At 40.2% G+C, this 19,066-nt stretch overlaps 1 protein-coding gene and 1 pseudogene across 3 annotated transcripts in view; one reads left to right on the forward strand and one right to left on the reverse strand.

Annotated features, from left to right (window-relative positions):
* TULP3 (TUB like protein 3) overlaps positions 1–19,066 on the forward strand; it is a 51,934-nt gene that overhangs the window by 375 nt on the left and 32,493 nt on the right. The window contains exon 2 of one of the 3 annotated variants that reach the window (XM_068562165.1): positions 358–382. The exons of the other annotated variants lie outside the window; for them this stretch is intronic. Coding sequence (XP_068418266.1) covers positions 358–382 — 25 coding nt within the window. The remainder of the gene's footprint in view (positions 1–357; positions 383–19,066) is intronic. 3 annotated transcript variants of the gene reach the window in all.
* On the reverse strand, positions 8,376–9,434 carry LOC137775123 (rRNA N6-adenosine-methyltransferase METTL5 pseudogene; annotated as a pseudogene).

Genomic DNA, 19,066 nt, shown 5'->3' on the forward strand with positions numbered 1-19,066 from the left:
GCATCCCGCCCCAGGGCCGGTGCTCCGGAGGGGTCAGCGCGGGCCGGGCCGGGCCGGGCCGGGCCGGTAGGTTCGGCCGGGATCCCGAAGCGTGGATGCGGGCGGGCGGGGTGGAATCACGGTTTCGCCTGGACCCGAGCCCGCCCACGCCGCCCACGCCGCCCACGCCCGCCTGCTGCCCGGTACCGCCTGGTCGCGGGTCAGCAGCTGAAAACCACTCAAAAGCTTGTCGCCCAGGTGGCCTTGCCGCGGACAAGACCCCTTTTTCTCTTTCATCGGGTTTTATTTACGTGAGAGCAGCGCTCTGTGAAGTTGGTTTACTGCTTTTTGTTTTGTTTTGTTTTGTTTTCCCTGAAGTCAACAGAAGAAGAATCTGCGTTTCCAGTTATAAATATGGAGGCGCCAGGAGGAGATCCCATTAAAATTCAGCATCCTCGTTGAATTCGGATGGTGCTTGCTCACTTGTGGGCATTCGGTCAATCTTAAGTGAATGAATTTAAGGCAGTCAATTTCCCGGCTACCAGATGTATGGTGTGACTCATGATTTTTGGAAAGAAAAGTGGAATTGACTTTGAAATTGAGACCAGGAGGCAAAGAGGTTTTTAAGTTTTTGGACCTGAAGTTTCAATGGATAATTTTAAAGTTTGTCCCTCTTTTTCTTCCCAAAGAAACCAGCTCTTTAATTTTAAAATGGACCTCAAAGGGGAATGTGTGAGTCACCAAGTGTTTCTTCTGCTGTAGGTTCTGTCACTGGTTAACTGACTTGTTGCCAAGAGGGAGTGGGATTAATGTCTCTGACTTTCTTGGCTTCAGGTTGTGTGTTTAGGATGTTTTTGATGAAATACATGGATAGCGTTTTTGGTATTAGTACCTTTCAGTGTGAAGGATAACATCTGACTTTCAGGTTTCCTGTGACTTTTTTTTTTCTTCTTTGAATGATGAGACTGCTTTCCCATGAGGCAGAGTTATTTTCAACAAAGTAGAAAAATTGTGAACAAACACTACTTCGAACATTCTTCCTGTATCTGAAATATTTAGTGGAAATTGGAGATGGAATTTGAAACAGCACTCTCAGATCCTTGGCTGAGGTTAGGTGTTTGTATTGTAGATTCCCCTGGAGATGACAGTGATCGGCTAGTGCTGGAACTTGAGCCTCTCTGGCCTTTTGTTCCTGATACAGGATTGAAGATGTGATGAGAGAGACTTCTCCACGTGATGTGACCTTGTGACCCAGAGTTCACTGCGAAAGTCCTAGTGTATGGTTTGTCCGTATGCTATGATTTTTCTTCAGAAATACAAACAGCGGTGATGGCTGGAGGTTATGTCTTGGCCAGGCTTGTTATCCTCTCTCAAGTTCTCTCTTTTTCAAAGGCTTCATCAGATGAACTAATTGTTGGCAAACAGACTTACCCAGTGCTTAAAAATACTTAGATTAAGTAATACGTGACTACAGTATGTTTGGCAGATATCAAAAACTACAGTAAAAGCCTAATAATGTCTTAACATGCATGCATTTCTGCAAATACGAAGGCTACATAGAGACTTAGGAAGGAAAGAAGAATCCCTGTAATAAATTTCCTTTCCAAGCAGACAGACTCAGACGTTCTTTGGAATAGTTTTCATTTCTGGCTTCTCTTATTCTTTCCTATGGAAATGCTGCTGTTTTCCCTGCCTTTGTGCCCACTGAAAGAAAAAGTTAACATTTCTTCTTACCAAGAGGAAAAGTATGCTTGAGTTACTCAGAAGAGGAGCTGAAGCTGCCTTGCTTTTCCATGTTTGAGGATTTTAGGACTAGAAGGGGCCTTGATAATCCTTAGTTCTATTCAAGAGTAGTTCTCAGTGGAATTGTTAAGGCTTCTTTCAAACTAAAATTTCCTGTGGTCTGCTTTTACTTCCTCTGAGTCAGTTCACTGGGAAGAAGCTCTTTGTACTAAATCTGTGCTGCCTCATCAGACTTTCTTACTGTTAGTAAAGGCTGCACCATTTTCCTGTCCTGGTTAGAGCTTGAATCTGCTGATGCCTGAGAGGAGAGACACACTGTCCACATTCCGATGGCCGTGTTGTCTTTATTAACTCTTAGTACTTGTTATGAGTCTTGATAATGAGGATTGTCATCTCTGACCCTTTGCTTTAGAACTTCTGTGACAACATTAATGATTATCGTTGTATCATAGAAGTCACGAGGACCCCTGGAAGGCCACAGTTCTGAAAGGGATTGCATTAGTACTTTAGTTGTTTATCAGGTGGCCCTTGCTGTTTTACCACAAGGCATTGTGGCGATGGGGAAGCGCTGGAGGCTTCCACTGGGTTCCTGAGCTCTCGTCCCAGCTTTTCCACTGTCCAGCAGTGCGATGTTGAAGCACTCATCTACTTCTTTGGCTCCAGTTTTCTCCTCTGGAATAATAGGGCTTCTTCGGATTCCCTCCATGATTTATACTGAATTAATAAAATAACATACAATTTTTAAGTGCACATAGCTCAGATTTCAAAAGGTACAAAATGATATTCAGTGAAAAGTATGTCTTCTTTTCTCATTGTCTTTGTGTCACTTAGTTCATTCATTGGCAGGTTGCTTAGGGGGATCTTCCAAAGGTATTCTGTATATTAAGTAATCTCTTCATTTTCCTTTCCTGTTCTAAAAACGTGATGATTTTGAGTTTTAGGGTAGAATACAATAATCTGAACTCTGATATCTGCATTCGTCATGGGCAAGATATATTTTTAGACTATAAACTATAGTTCCTTCAGGTTTTTTTTTTCTGTGATAATTAATGTATAGAAAATAAGGCTTGTAGGAAGAAAACAAGAATTATTTTTCAGACAAGTTTCCTGAAAAATAAATCATTGCTTCTTAGATTTGCTGGAAGAAATGTCAATAAATACATAGTTTGCCTTTGATTTTAGGTTTTAGAATGAAGCAAGTTTATAGAGGGTTGACTTGTTTTCCTATTGAAATTCAGAGTAATTTTGTTACGGCAATTTATGTCATATAAGCCCGGGGCAAAGTAGAAGGAGATGTTTAGACTGAGTAAAGTTGGCAAGCTGTGCTTTTAAAAAGGGAAGCTCTGTCAAGATAAAACGATCAATAATGATGGCTTACATTTGTGTATCCTTTGCAGTGTTCATAGAGCTTTCACGTACATGATCTCTTTTGAGCTTCACAACTCTGAAGACAGCACGGCCACTGTCGTTATCTTTGTTTTATAGATAGGGAAATTAAGGCTCGGAAAGGGTGTGATATAGCTAAGTTACAAGACAAGTAAATGATGTAATCAAAACTAAAATCTAGAAGTAAAACTGGGCTTTTGACTTCTAGTCTCCTCTCTTCTTTTTCTCAGTTATTATCAAAATATGTGTTCCAGATAATTTCTGGATGCCATTTGTGCACATAAATGATAACAACTGATACTGATTACATCCTAGTAATTATTTTTAGGGCAAACAGTTGAAGAAATTGGACATTTTAGCAAAGTACAAATGAGTATTAATTTCATCCAATGGAATGGGAGTGGAAATATTTATTTGGTGTTGTTAGGCAAAAAAACGTACTTTCATCTTTACACAAGAGAGAAGGGAAATAAGTAACATTACTGCAGAGAAACTATAACCCCTGAGGAAAGGAGAATCCAGCAAAAGGTGGAGTGTGCTGTGATTCTGAGTAATGTCCTTTTTAAAATCTTTAAAGAATAAATGTGGGGACTTCCCTGGTGGTTCAGTGGTTAAAAATCCGCCTGCTAATGCAGGGGACACAGGTTTGAGCCCTGGTCCGGGAAGATCCCACATGCCGCGGAGCAACTAAGCCCGTGTGCCACAACTACTGAGCCCACGCGCCTAGAGCCCGCAACATGAGAAGCCACCGCACTGAGAAGCCTGCGCACTGCAACGAAGAGTAGCCCTCACTCGCCGCAGCTAGAGAAAGCCCACGCGCAGCAATGAAGACCCAACACAGCCAAAAAGGAAAAAAAAGAAAAAGAGTAAATGGGTTCTTGAACTTCTGGATCAAGTCATTCATTTTAAATAACCTTTCTGTTTGGCTCGCTTAAAAGAATGCTTTTTACTTTTGCTCTGTGGGACATGCAAAATGGAGAGGGCTTCATGTAAAGCAGTTTTCCTTGCTGCATTCTCTGGGGCCAAGTGAATCATCTGGTCGGTTGCCAAGTGTTCCTTCTCATTGCCTCTCTCTCCACAAGCAATTCTCCCTTCTCTCTGATTGTCTCTACTAAATGGGCCTCTTCGGAAGTGGATCTTCATTCTCTAGCTTCAATTAAGTTAGTTCCAGATTGTGGCAGTCATTCAAGTAGAAGACAGTTGAGCCTAGAATATTAACAGTTCTCTTCTGATGAGGGAGGTTAGATTTCTAAGGAGTCTTTCTGGCAGTTCTAATTGATCTTTATGTGCCTTTTCCCAGAAGCAGTGTTTTGTTCCAGCTAGATGTGCTCTTAGGTCTCAGTGCATGTGAAAATATGGCCTCCTGTATTGACATTTGGGATTTGGACAAGGTGAATCTATTTGTCAGTTGACGTAGAGAAAATTACTTTATTATTAGGTATCGACCCAACTGCCTGACACTGTAATCAGTTCGGACACAATGAAATCTGATGACTCTTTTCCAATAGTATTTATACTGTAATCAACTGCTCCCAAGGGCTTCTTCAAAATCCATTCACTAGCTTCGAAATTCTGCTGCCTAAAAATACCAGTGACCTGGCATTTTGACTGAAAAGATTCTTGGGAGACTTACTGAAATACCATAATAATGAAATCCCGGACTCTCTGCTGACCACTTGAATATTTGTGGTCCAGAGGTGCAGGTCTGCAGGCTGAGGCAGGTGGCACTGGGACTTGTGGTTGAATTCTAGCTCTTTCACTCATCTGCTGTCTGACCTTGAGCAGATAGCTTCCTCTCTGAGTTTGATACCTCTGTGAAATGGGATTGTAGGTTTATTGTGAGAATTAGATGAGATGGTATGTAGAGTATTTAATGTAGTTTGTGGCATGCAGTAGATATTTACTAAATGGAACTGTACTGCACATGGCAATGTGACAACGTATTAATGTTTCAATATCAATAAAAATTCAAATTTTTGAAGATTTATTTAATACAAGGAGAAATCTAGAAATGTTTAGGTTTCCAGCATTAGAAAGGCTATGAAGAAGTTTTAAAAAGGTGGTAATATCATGGTGAAATTATTAAAGTCCTGTCAGTGAAGACAGGATTAAGGTAATACATTTGTTTGTAGGCTTAAAAAAGTTGTAATGTAGGGACTTCCCCAGCGGTGCAGTGGTTAAGACTCTGCGCTTTCACAGCAGGGGACACTGGTTCGATCCCTGGTCAGGGAACTAAGATCCTGCATGCCATGCAGTGTGGCTAAAAAAAAAAAAAAAAAAAGTTGTAGAGCAAAAATCTTATATGATAGCAGTCGTTGCATTTATTGAGTGCTTATATGGGCTAAATCTCATTTAATCTTTACAGTAACTTTCTGATTTAGTGCTCAATTATCCTCATTTTGTAGATGAGGTTAAGTTGTGTTAGAAACCACTCTACCCACAGACCCGTGCTTCCCTAAATGGGGAATTTGACCCTTTCGTTTGGTCTGCGCCAGGGGTCAGCAAACCTATCCTGTAAGGAACCAAATGCTAAATATTTTGTACTTCGTGGGCCGTATGGTCTCTGTCCCAGCTACTCAGCTTTGCTGTTCTAGGGTAAAAGCAGCCGGAGGGAATACATAAAGGAATGTGCAGTAAATGAAAGAGCGTGGCTGTTTCAGTAAGGCTTTAGCTACAGACAGTAAAATCGAATTTGATATAACTTGTGCATGTCATAAAATATTATTATTCTGATTTTAACCTTTTAAAAATGAAAAAACCATTCTTAGCTTAGGGCAATACGGAGATAAACAGTGGGCCGAATTTGGCCCAGAGGCTGTAGTTTGCAGACCCCTGTGCTGAGTCACAAGATAAGGATGTTTCTTCCTGGAAGGTCATATTTATTCATATTATGAATAGTATTACAAGAAAGAAGTGGGGTTTTTGTTAAAATAGAGCCAGTAATAATGTAATGCAGAATGCAAAGTTAAATTAATTTTCAGGGTAAAACTTGAGGTTCTAAAGATAGAGTATTGTAGATGGTTTCTTTGGGCTGTACTTCCCCTCCTGTCCCCATGAAATAACTCTCTTCGGCAGTTAGAGGCACTTTGATGGAAATATTGCCTGAACAAACCCACATAAACATCAGTGTGCCAATAATAGATTATTAGATATAAAATTAGACTTTAAAGGCTATTTATATGTCCATAAGTTGGAGGGAAGTAATGATTGGTGACTGGTTCTGTGAAATCACAAAAGTAAAATGTGGGGTATGGGAAGCTTTCCTGTTTCACTACCCTTGCCTCTCTGATTTACAGCTGCTGTTGTAATTACTAATTACGTTTATAATTATAAATGTATAATTACTCATACTCTTTTACTCTCAAAAATGTCTGGTTTGGAAAAGAAGGTTTTTCTGATACCCTACCTTTGAGGCGACTTGTTAACAGTTTGTGTATATCCTGGAGTTCTGTGCCTGTGGACATCACACACATCTTTTTTTTTTTTTCCCCACTTAGAAAAATATAATCTTTATATACTGAAAATACAGTATATACACTGTACCTTATTTTTAATAGCTATATTGAGGTATAATTTACATACTGAAAAATACACCCATTTTAAGTATGCAATTCAGTAGTTCTTAGCGTATTTGCAGAGTTTTGCAACTATTACCAAAATCTAATCTTAGAACATTCCCATCATACACACACCCCCACCAAAGAAACCTGCCCATTTACAGTCACTCCCTTGTCCCCCTCCCCTACTCCTAGCCCAAGACAGCCACTAATCTACTTTCTGCCTCTACGGATTTGCCTATTCTGGACATTTCATATAAGTGGATTTGTATGATACGTGGTATTTTGTGACTGGATTCTGTGACTTAGCAAAATGTTTCTGTGGTTCATTCTTGTTATTATGTGCTGCATATATCAGTACTTCATTCCTTTTTATTGCTGAATAATATTCTCTTGTATGGTTACACCACGTCTTGTTTATCCATTCAGTAATTGATGGGCGTTTGAGTTGTTTCCACTTTTTGGCTATAACGAGTAATACTGCTATATGACCACTCGTGTCCAAGTCTTCGTGAGAACATATATTCTCACTTCTCTTTCGTATATATCCAAGTAGGGTTGTTGGGTCATGTGGTGACTGTTTTACAGCTTGAGGAACTATCAGACTGCTTTCCAGAATGGCTGCGGCAGTGTATGGGACCACCAACAATGTATGTGGACTCTAGTTTCTCTGCATCCTCACCAATACTTGTTATTGTCTGTCTTTTTCATTATTGTTGTCCTAGTGGATGTGAAATAGCATCTCATTGTGGTTTTGATTTGTTTCCCTAACGATGAATAATATGAAGCATTTTTTTCATGTGCTTATTGGTCACTCCTATATCTTTAGAGAAATGTTTATTCATTTACTTCGCCCATTTTTTAAAAAAATTAATAGTAATCTTTTATTTATTTATTTATTTTTATATTTAGTTTTGGCTGTGTTGGGTCTTCGTTTCTGTGCGAGGGCTTTCTCTAGTTGCGGCGAGCGGGGGCCACTCTTCATCGCGGTGCGCGGGCCTCTCACTATCACGGCCTCTCTTGTTGCGGAGCACAGGCTCTAGACGCGCAGGCTCAGTAGTTGTGGCTCACGGGCCTAGTTGCTCCGCGGCATGTGGGATCTTCCCAGACCAGGGCTCGAACCCGTGTCCCCTGCATTAGCAGGCAGATTCTCAACCACTGCGCCACCAGGGCAGCCCTACTTTGCCCATTTTTAATTGGGTTATTTGTCTTTTTATTACTTAATTATAAGAGTTCTATATATATTCTGTATGCGAGTGCCTATCAGATAAACGTTTTGCAAATATTATCTCATCTATAGATAGTATTTTCAATTGCTGATAGTGTCATTTGACATGAGAATATTTTTTATTTTGATGTACGTGTAGTCCAATTAGTTAATTTTTTTCTTTATTCCTTTTGCTTTTGGTGTTGTGTCTAAGAAGTCAGTGCCTAGCCCAAGCCTACAAAGATTTACTCCTGTGTTTTCTTCTAAGGGTTTCAAAGTTGTAGCTCTTATATTTAGGTCTTTGATCCATTTTGAGTTAATTTTTATGTATGCTGTGAAGTAGAGGTCCAGATTCATCCTTCTGCATGTGGATATCCAGTTGCCCTAGAACCGTTTGTTGAAAAAACTGTTCTGAGCCTTTTTTTTTTTTTTTTTTTTTTTTTTAGTAAACATTTTTTATTCATTTAAATTAGATTTTAAGCTGCTTTTGTCTTTGGAGGCTTTTAAAAAGAAAACCGAATTAAGTTCACTTCAACGTCCACTGATTTTCTTTTATGAAACTTGTATGATGCCAGCAGGTCATATTGTAGCTCTGCAATAATATCTATCTTGATTTTCCGTTCTGCAGCTTTCTTTTGAATATGTTCTCTATTTGAGGATTTGTGTAAAGAATATACTGCTGTTCTTGCCATTTCCAAAGCAGTCTTCAGAAAGGCCATATCTGTCCCTTTATTATTTTTGGTCCCAAAGGGAGGATTCATAATTACTGTATCAAATGACTTGGACATTCTGTTAGATAATGAGCACACATCACACTGAACCATGTCAACATTTGTTAACTCAGACTCTTCTACATTCCTATTAAATATTTCCAGTGCATCTTCATCTATGTCAAATCCAACACACAACCCTGCTCCCAGCATTGCAGTTCCAATGCTAAGCACTCCACAGCCACATCCTAGATCTGTAATCACTTTATTTTCAATGTCATCATGTGTGTTATGAATTGTGTAGAGCATACATGCGGCAATGCGCGGCCTGGTTGGATACTGTTCTAGAAGGAGCTTGGGCTTTTCGAATCCATCCACTTGTTGCAGGTGACTCTAGTCCCTTAAGCCTTAATTTCTTCGTGTTTTAAAAAGTGTGCATTGGCAGGGTTTAACGGCGCTGGATCTGCAGAGAAACCTACTTCACCTGGATCTCCCTGCCACCTCTGATCCCCTGCCCCTCTTTCAGCGCCGTGGACTGAGGGCCAGGCTGGGAACGCAGGGCACGAAAGGTACACCCGGCTCAGGCGGTTCTCGCTCTCCTCCCCGCGCCAGCGGTGGGCACAGTCCTCGGCCAGCCTTCGGCCCGCCTCCAGGGTACCCCGCGCCGAGACTGGACTGGAGTCGCCGAGGGCTCCTCACGCCGTGTCTCCGCCTGAGCCTATTTTTTAAACCAAAGTGTCATAGATTGCTTTTACAACTCAGTACTTTAGACTCACCTTATTCTTTTTAATGACCACAAAGTATCATTTTTCATAAATATATCTTATTAATTGCTCACCTGTTGACAGGCATGAATATTATGTTCAGTTTTTTCCTATTGAAAACAGACAGTAATCCTTGTTACATGTATCTTTGTATGTTTGGCCTAGTATTTTGTAAATATAGTATGTTTGGAGATGCAGAGTTTAAATTTTGGTTAAGGCTGCTAAATTTCCCTCCAAAAAGGTTATAAAGTTTTTCTGTAACAGATTATGAATGCCCATTTTGAAGTGGAGCAATTGTCCGTTCTTGTTGCTCAGTCCCTTGTATGTACAAAATTAGTACACAGTAGGCGCCTAGTAAATATTTACAGATGACAAAACTGAGGGGCTATTTGCAATTTGGATCAGAGTCAATTTAAGCTGATCAGGTAAGGCAAGAATATACAGTTGACCCTTGAACAACATGGGTTTGAACTGAGTGGGTCCACTTGCAGATTTTTTTCAATAAATATGTACTGCAGTACTACATGATCTGTGGTTGGTTGGTCAGTTGAATCCTAGGATGGGGAACCTCAGATACAGAGGGTCGGCTGTAAGGTTATATTCAGATTTTGGACTGATTTTTGACTTGAGGAGGTTCGGCACCCCTAACCCTCACATCCTTCAAGGGTCAAAGCAGTATTCAACAGCTAACAGCAAATTGATGTATCAAAGTAGGAACAATGGTAGCCAAGATTATGTAGCAAACAGAACATCATTCTTTGTAGATGAAACAAAACTTATTGTTTGTTGAGTCCAAGATTTTCTGGCAATTGTAATAGGGAGTTGCCACAAAAACTTTATCAGAAGTATATAATAAAATAAATTTTGATTGACAAGTGCAAGAGATCTGGTTAGAAAAATATAGTTGAATGTGTAATGGGACGATATGCCACCTTGGAGGTGCTAAGATTATTAATCATTTGGCTCTCAAATGCATTTTGATAAAAAAAAGAACAGTGCAGTGAGTTCAAATTTGAGAATGTGTTTAAAAATCATCGCTGCCAGCTTTTCTCATATAGAATAATAATCTCAGACTATTTCTGGCCAGCAAACAGACTAAAGGTCTGTTATATGATATAACCAATACTACAGTATAGTTTGAAACTTTGTCCCAATTAAACACATAACTGACAGAGGAAAATAAATGAGAAAACAAAAGAACAGAGCAGAAGCCTCTATCATCCCAGCAACTGGATTGATTGTGCCTCTAAGAGATTTACCTTTCTGATAGTAGACTACGGTATGTGTTCAGCCAGTAGTGTAGGTTCTAGTTTATTAAATCTGTGAAAGGTTCACCTGAGGCTTAAAACTAAAAAAGAGTAACAGTTTTTTCCTTTAAAAAAATCATTTTAGGCTTACAGTAACCACTGTTGAAATTATTTCTCATAATTAGGCAAGGTAACAGGTTATTCTTTAAAATTTTATTAATTATTTTCCATAGTCATACAGCTATAAAATGGGGATGATAATATCTTTTACCTACTTCAAAGTCAAATCAAGGGATGATGAATTAGAGTATTACATTAAATCATAAGTAAGAGGGATGTTTTTCATGTACCTTTAAAATTCATTCATCATGGGACTTCCCTGGTGGTGCAGTGGTTAAGAATCTGCCTGCCAGGCTTCCCTGGTGGCGCAGTGGTTGAGAATCTGCCTGCCAATGCGGGGGACAAGGGTTCGAGCCCTGGTCTGGGAAGATCCCACATGCCACGGAGCGACTGGGCCCGTGAGCCACAATTACTGAGCCTGCGCGTCTGGAGCCTGTGCTCCGCAACAAGAGAGGCCGCGACGGTGAGAGGCCCGCGCACCGTGATGAAGAGTGGTCCCCAGTTGCCGCAACTAGAGAAAGCCGTGGCACAGAAACAAAGACTCAACACAGTCATTCATAAATAAATAAATAAATAAATAGATAGATAGATAGATAGATAGGATTTCTTTAAAAAAAAATGTTAAAAAAAAAAAAAAAAAAAAAGAATCTGCCTGCCAGTGCAGGGGACGCGGGTTCGAGCCCTGGTCCGGGAAGATCTCACATGCCATGGAGCAACTAAGCCTGTGCACCACAACTGCTGAGCCTGCGCTCTAGAGCCCGTGAGCCACAACTGCTGAGCTCGTGTGCCACAACTACTGAAGCCTGTGCACCTAGAGCCTGTGCTTTGCAACAGGAGAAGCCACCGCAATGAGAAGCCCGCGCACTGCAACGCAGAGTAGCCCCCACTCGCCGCAACTTGAGAAAGCACACGCGCAGCAACGAAGACCCAATGCAGCCAAAAATAAATAATAAATAAATAAATTTATAAAGTTCATTCATCAGACATTTATTTTACGTCCTCCATATTCTAGGCACCACATGCCCTTAGTAATGTTGGTGACGTTAGAAAGTGCTGAGGTTTGTAAGTTTCTTTGGTAATTTTGCTTTTCTTTTGAGTATTAGAAGTGTTTTAATATTTATTTATTTGGCTGCACCGGGTCTAAGTTGCAGCACGTGGGATCTTTAGTTGCGGCATGTGGGATCTAGTTCCCTGACCAGGGATCGAACCCAGGGCCCCTGCATTGGGAGCGCAGAGTCTTAGCCACTGGACCACCAGGGAAGTTCTTGTAACTAGTTTCTGAGACTGAAAAGTATCATTTGTCACATTGTGAAGCAATATTATAGTCGATGAAGGAAGTGTTCACTCAGTTGCTGTTAGGAAAGCCATGGGCTGCGCACAGCCTTCATTTGGCAAGTCTTCTCCTGCTGCATTCCTGGCAGGGTTAGTGTTTAATTCCTGCAGAACCACAGAAGAAGCCTGTTCAGCTCCCTGCATCACTGGCCGAATTGCAGCTAGGTGCTGGTTACAGCATCCTTATCATCTGGCACAGTGTAGGATGCAGCAAGAAGCACTCCTTGACTGTATAGCAGCAATGAATGTTGTTATTAGCAGCTAGAAAATTTTATTTATTTATTTTTTGCAGGCTGAGAGAACTTGACAGGAATGTTAAAAGTGTAGAATAATCATGGAATCTAGCAGGTCACTGATATATTATTAAATGCTTCAAATTGTTTGGCAGCATGGTCTGTTAGGTACAGCTGTGGACCAGCAATCGAATGAGTAATGTTTTAAGGTAGGCTCTAAGTTTCTCACATGTTTGATCTTGGGCACATTTCTTTATTGTTTCACATCATCCGCCTTCCTTAGAAATACTGCATATGTAATTTAGGTGCTAGAATAAAGGACATGTGGATTTTAAGTGTACTCAGTACATGACTGTGAAATAGACATTTAGCAAAATGTCTGTTCTCTTTTTTTCCTCTAATTTCTTATTTTGAAAAAATTTAAATATGCTGGAAAGTTGCAAGAAAAGTACAGTTGATAACCTGTGCCCTTCACATAGATTCATTGCCTTTTTAAAAAATTAATTAATTAATTAATTTAGTTATTAATTTTTGGCTGCATTGGGTCTTCGTTGCTGTGCGCGGGCTTTCTCTAGTTGTGGCGAGCGGGGGCTACTCTTCGTTGCGGTGCGCAGGCTTCTCATTGTGGTGGCGTCTCTTGTTGTGGTGCACGGGCTCTAGGCGCGTGGGCTTCAGTAGTTGCGGCACGTGGGCTCAGTAGTTGTGGCGCACGGGCCCAGCTGCTTCGCGGCATGTGGGATCTTCCCAGACCAGGGCTCGAACCCGTGTCCCCTGCATTGGCAGGCGGATTCTTAACCACTGCGCCACCAGGGAAGCCCCTGCAGTTTCTTAATCTGCCTTAATTTGCCTTTACTGACTTTGATACTTTTGAAGAGTAGACTGTTCCTTACTGTGAGTTTGTCTGGTGTTTCCTCATGATTAAATCGAGACTATGCATTTTTGGCAAGAATCCTTGGAACTTCCCTGGTGGTCCAGTGGTTAAGACTCTACACTTCCACTCGGCTGTCAAAAAAAAAAAAAAAAGAATCCCACAGACCTGATGCTGTGCCCTTCTCAGTGCGTCATATCAGGAGGAACATGTTGTTATCTTGCTATTGGTGATGCTAATCTTAATCACTTAGTTAAGATGCTGTCTCCCAGGTTTCTCCGCTATAAAGGTACTATTTTCCCATTGTAATTAGTAATTATCTTGTGGGAAGATACTTTTTTTTTTTAACATCTTTATTGGAGTATAATTGCTTTACAATGGTGTTAGGAAGATATTTTGACACTATGCAAATATCCTTTTTCTCATCGTACTTTCACCTACCAGCTTTAGAATCCATTGATGGTTATTGCCTGCAACAGTTATTACTGTAGTATTTCCTAATGGTGATTTTTGATTTCTATCATTCTTCTTATCTTTATTCTCTGGATTTTTTTTTTCTTTCTGTAAGGAAGAGCTGTCCCTTCTCCCCCATTTATTCATTCATTATTTATTCATTCATATCATTATGGACTCATGGATACTCAGAGAAGTGTGGCTCCCTCATACTTACTGCCCTGTTCCCGTTCTTTCATTATTTCTACCCTGTTCCCACCCAGAAGGGCATTCTCCTGCATGACCACAGTGCTGTTATCGCACACAGGACACTTCCCATTCCTGTTCTTTCCTGATGCGGAGCTCATAGTCTGATATCCTCAGTGCACCAGTGACAGTCTTTACTGTGTGTATGTTGTGGTCCAGAATTCAAGGGCTATGTGTTATGTCTGGTTTCCAGAAATCTCTTAAATTTCCTCTACTTTAACCTAGAACAAACAGTTCTCCAGCGTTTTGCGACGGGGGAGGATCTCTCTTGATTTTGATGTTTTTGAAGAGTCCTGACAGTTGTCTTGCAGAATTTCCCTCCATTGGATTTGATTCCTCCTGAATAGATTTAGGTTAAACATTGTTGGCGGGAAGATTACATACATTGTATTGTATTCTTCTCAGTACGTCACATCAGGGGATACCTGATACCAGTCTGTCCTATCATAGTTGCTGTATCCCATCACTTGGTTAAGGCAATGTCTGTCACATTTCTTCATTGTGAAGTTACCTTTTCCTCTTTGTAATTAATGTACTCTGTGGGGAGATACTTGAGATTGTGTTGAATATCCTGTTTCACGCAGTGGTTATAGCATCCATCGATGTCTCTTGAAAAAGTTGATTATTAAATGGTGGTTATAAAATGGTCATATTCTACTTCTGTCATTGATTCTATACTTATTAGTTGACATTAGTCTGGAAGGAAGATCTTTGTTGTGACCTTTATTTGTTTATTTACTTAGAATCAGTATGGGTTCACAGATTCTATTTTTAATAACTTTATGGTATAACTCATACAGTTCACCCATTTAAAGTATACACACTTCTTATGGTTATTAGTATATTTACAAAGATGCGCAACCATCACCACAATCAATTTTAGGACATTTTCATCATCTCAAACAGCTACTCCATACCCTGTAGCTATTACCCCCCAACTCCTATCCCCCATCCCTAAACAATCACTAATTTACATTGTCCCTAAATTTGCCAATTTCATAAAAACGGAATCATAATATGTGGTCTTTTGTGACTGGTTTCTTTCACTTAGCATAATGTTTTCATGGTTCTCCCATGTTTCAATACTTACTCCTTTTTATGGCTGAATGATATTGTATTGTATAGATAGATATACCAGGTCCATTCATCAGCTGATGGACATTTGGGCTGTGTCTACCTTTTGGCTATTGTGAATAACGCTGCCATAAAAATTGTTATACACAGAACAATGTAAACATACTTAACACTACTGAACTATACACTTAAAAATGGTTGAGATATTAAATTTTATCATGTGTTTTTTACCACAATAAAAAAAGAAAACAAATTTATGAAATGTCTGTATGATAGAATATTATATAGCCATTTAATGTAATATTTTTAAACTTTTATAATAATAAAAAGATGCTTATAGTATAATCTTAAGTTAAAGATGCAAAAGTCATAAATACTTCAAATATGTAAATGTAAATAAATTTATGGAAACATTTAGAAAGATGTTTGCTGCAGTTAGTAGTGACCATCTCAAGATGATAGAATTATGAAAAAACATTTCTTCTTTATAAATTTTAATATGATTTATGAAATGGGTATGTATTATTTTCATAATCGATGTAGAACACATATACTATTTCAGAATTCCTTTCTATTAAAGAAATAATATGCTATAAAGAAAAAAATGTGTACAAGTTTTGGTGTGGGTATATGTCTTTTCATTTCTCTTGGCTATATGCCTAGGAGTAGAATGTCTGGGTCATATGGTAACTTTATGTTTAAACATTTTAAGAACTGCCAGACTGTTTTCCCAAGTGTCTGCACCATTTTACATTCCCACCAGCAGTAAATGAGGATTCTGATTTCTCTATAGCCTCACCAACACTTGTTATTATCTGTCTTTTATCATAGCCATCCTGGTGGGTATGAAGTGGTATCTCATTGTGTTTTTTTGTTTTTTGTTTTAATTATTTATTTATTTATTTATTTATTTATGGCTGTGTTGGGTCTTCGTTTCTGTGCGAGGGCTTTCTCCAATTGTGGCAAGCGGGGGCCACTCTTCATCGCCGTGCGCGGGCCTCTCACTATCGCGGCCTCTCTTGTTGCAGAGCACAGGCTCCAGACGCGCAGGCTCAGTAATTGTGGCTCACGGGCCCAGCTGCTCCGCGGCATGTGGGATCTTCCCAGACCAGGGCTCGAACCCGTGTCCCCTGCATTGGCAGGCAGATGCTCAACCACTGCGCCACCAGGGAAGCCCTTAATTTATTTTTTATTTTTGGCTGCGTTGGGTCTTTGTTGCTGCGCGTGGGCTTTCTCTAGTTGTGGCGAGTGGGGGCTACTCTTTGTTGCGGTGCACAGGCTTCTCATTGCGGTGGCTTCTCTTGTTGCAGAGCATGGGCTCTAGGCGTGTGGGCTTCAGTAGTTGTGGCACATGGGCTCAGTAGTTGTGTCTCTTGGGCTCTAGAGCACAGGCTCAGTAGTCGTGGTGCACGGGCTTAGTTGCTCTGCGGCATGTGGGATCTTCCCGTACCAGGGCTTGAACCCTTGTCCCCTGCCTTGGCAGGCGGATTCTTAACCACTGTGCTACCAGGGAAGCCCCGTCTCATTGTGGTTTCGATTTACATTTCTTGATGACTAATGTTAGGTATCTTTTCATGTGCTTATTGGCCATTTGTGTATCTACTTTGGCGAAACGTCTGTTCAGATCCTTTGCACATTTTAAAAATTAGGTTGTCTTTTGGTTGTTGAGTTGTAAGAGTTCTTTATATATTCTGAATACTAGACCCTTATCAGATATATGATTTGCAAATATTCTCTCCCATTTTGTGGGTTGTCTTTTCACCTTCTTGATAATGTCCTTTGATGACCAGAGTTTTTAATTTTGATGAAGTCCAGTTTAACTGTCTTTTGTTACACATGCTTTTGGTGTCATCTAAGAATCAATTTTCAAATTCAGTGTCATGAAGATTTTTTTTTAATTAATTAATTTATTTATTTTTGGCTGCATTGGGTCTTTGTTGCTGTGCACGGGCTTTCTCTAGTTGAGGCTAGCGGGGGCTACTCTTCGTTGCGGTGCGCAGGCTTCTCATTGTGGTGGCTTCTCTTCGTTGCATCGCACGGGCTCTGGGCGCGTGGGCTCGGTAGCTGTGGCTCGCGGGCTCTAGAGCACAGGCTCAGTAGTTGTGGCGCACGGGCTTAGTTGCTCTGCGGCGTGTGGGATCTTCCCGGACCAGGGCTTGAACCCGTGTCCCCTGCATTGGCAGGCAGATTCTTAACCACTGACCCACCAGGGAAGTCCCATGAAGATTTACTCTTATGTTTTCTTCTAAGTTTTATAGTTGTAGCTCTTACATTTTGGTCTTTGATCCATTTTGAGATTGGTGCCCGTAAACAAAGTTGGGTAGGTTGAGCACATTCTCAGAAAATTCTCTGTGTATATTCTGCAGTAGAGCCTTGTGGGTATCTTCAGTTTAGTTTGTGGCTAATCAGTAACTGGAGAGTAGTCCAAGAGAGTGGTGTTCTGTGGGCATTTCCATGGGCCACACTTGTGTGATTGATCTGTGTTCCTCAAAGATATATGTTTAAGGTTTTTTCTGTACCAAGTAAATAGGAAATTTTCCATGAGAAAAATGGGAGGAAAAACAGTAATTTCATTTCTTTTACTCTATAGGACTTCTTTTTGTTTTGTGTGGATTTACTAACCAGGCTTTTTTAGGCCTGCTATTCAACAACTTAGTTTCAAATGAAGGAAAGAGACTATTAAAGGAAAAAATGCAAGTTTAGTAAGATCATATTCCAGTTTGACTAGAAATGCTAGTTCAGATTTATTGTAAGTACATAAAATATCTTTATTATTTCTGCTAAGTTATAATTTAAAACTAGAACACAGAGAAAGTGTAACTTTTGATGCGGAGGCGGTATCTAAGTGCTACAGTTACATAGCATCTTTTTAGTGCCTCTTCTGTTGCGGTCAGATGCTTTGCTTATACCACCCTGTTTATGTAAACTGTTCATCTTGCCCAGGCTTGATGAAAGGAATTAGTGGTGTTAGGATAAGGCATTAAAGACACACCTGTTGTCTTCACTGTTAGAGGTCTTCAGAGAAATGTTTGAGGACTTCAGTTGTGTTTCAGATTTTAGCGTTATTGAAGAGGTTTTAACATTTTATGGGGGGATAGAATGATTTTTTTTTCCATGCTAGAGGGTCTCACAGTTCTGGTTTAGTGAAGAGGGCCAAGTGAGTTGGAGGAAAAGCAGATTCATAGCAGTAGCTGTTGAAAATACTAATCCATTACAGTGAATTTACTTTTTGTCTTAGTTGTTTCATGTAGGACTTTTTCAAGTGTATACTAATGTTCACTGGATACTAATAATCTATCACTGTATACATAAAGCTTGGTTTAAAAATATGTGAATGAGGATTAAAAACAGTAAGTAAATCAGGAGCGTATCTAGATAGGGGCCCACAAAGTCGAGGCGAAATGTATAACATATCTGATATTTTTGTCTATTTGTCACTCTTTTAAGCTAGGGAGAAAAACGAGATGATTTATTTAACACTCAATGTTGTTGTTGCTATTCTTTTTTTAAAATTTATTATTTATTTTATTTTTGGCTGCGTTGGGTCTTTGTTGCGGCACGTGAGCTTTTCTCTAGTTGTGGCAAGCGGGGGCTACTCTTCGTTGCGGTGTGTGGGCTTCTCATTGCGGTGGCTTCTCTTGTTGCAGAGCATGGCCTGTAGGCACGCAGGCTTCAGTAGTTGTGGCACGCGGGCTCAGTAGTTGTGGCGCATGGGCTTAGTTGCTCTGCGGCATGTGGGATCTTCCTGGCCCAGGGCTGGAACCCGTGTCCCCTGCATTGGCAGACGGATTCCTAACCACTGCGCCACCAGGCAAGCCCAAGTTGTTATTCTAAAACGTAAAGGTTATAAAGGAATTAATAGAGGGGACTGTCAGAGAATCAGAATGCACCTCCACATCTATATCTAAGGGGTTATTAAATCTGCTTTCACGTTAGTAGTCAGGAAGAGCCTTGGACATCGTATACAAATTCCAGGTTGCGATGCATTATTAAAATGCATAAAACCTCTAAAAGGTAGGAATGTGGTGGTTAACCGTTAAACCAAAGTGCTTTGGTGTGTTTACCCCAAATGCAGGAAAGCCATTCTTCCCTTTGTAGCCATGGAATTTGTCTTATTAAATAAGATTTTGTATTTATAGTTTTTTTC

This window comes from Eschrichtius robustus, chromosome 13 (assembly GCF_028021215.1).
Source record: "Eschrichtius robustus isolate mEscRob2 chromosome 13, mEscRob2.pri, whole genome shotgun sequence".
In the NCBI taxonomy this organism is placed as follows: Eukaryota; Metazoa; Chordata; class Mammalia; order Artiodactyla; family Eschrichtiidae; genus Eschrichtius; species Eschrichtius robustus.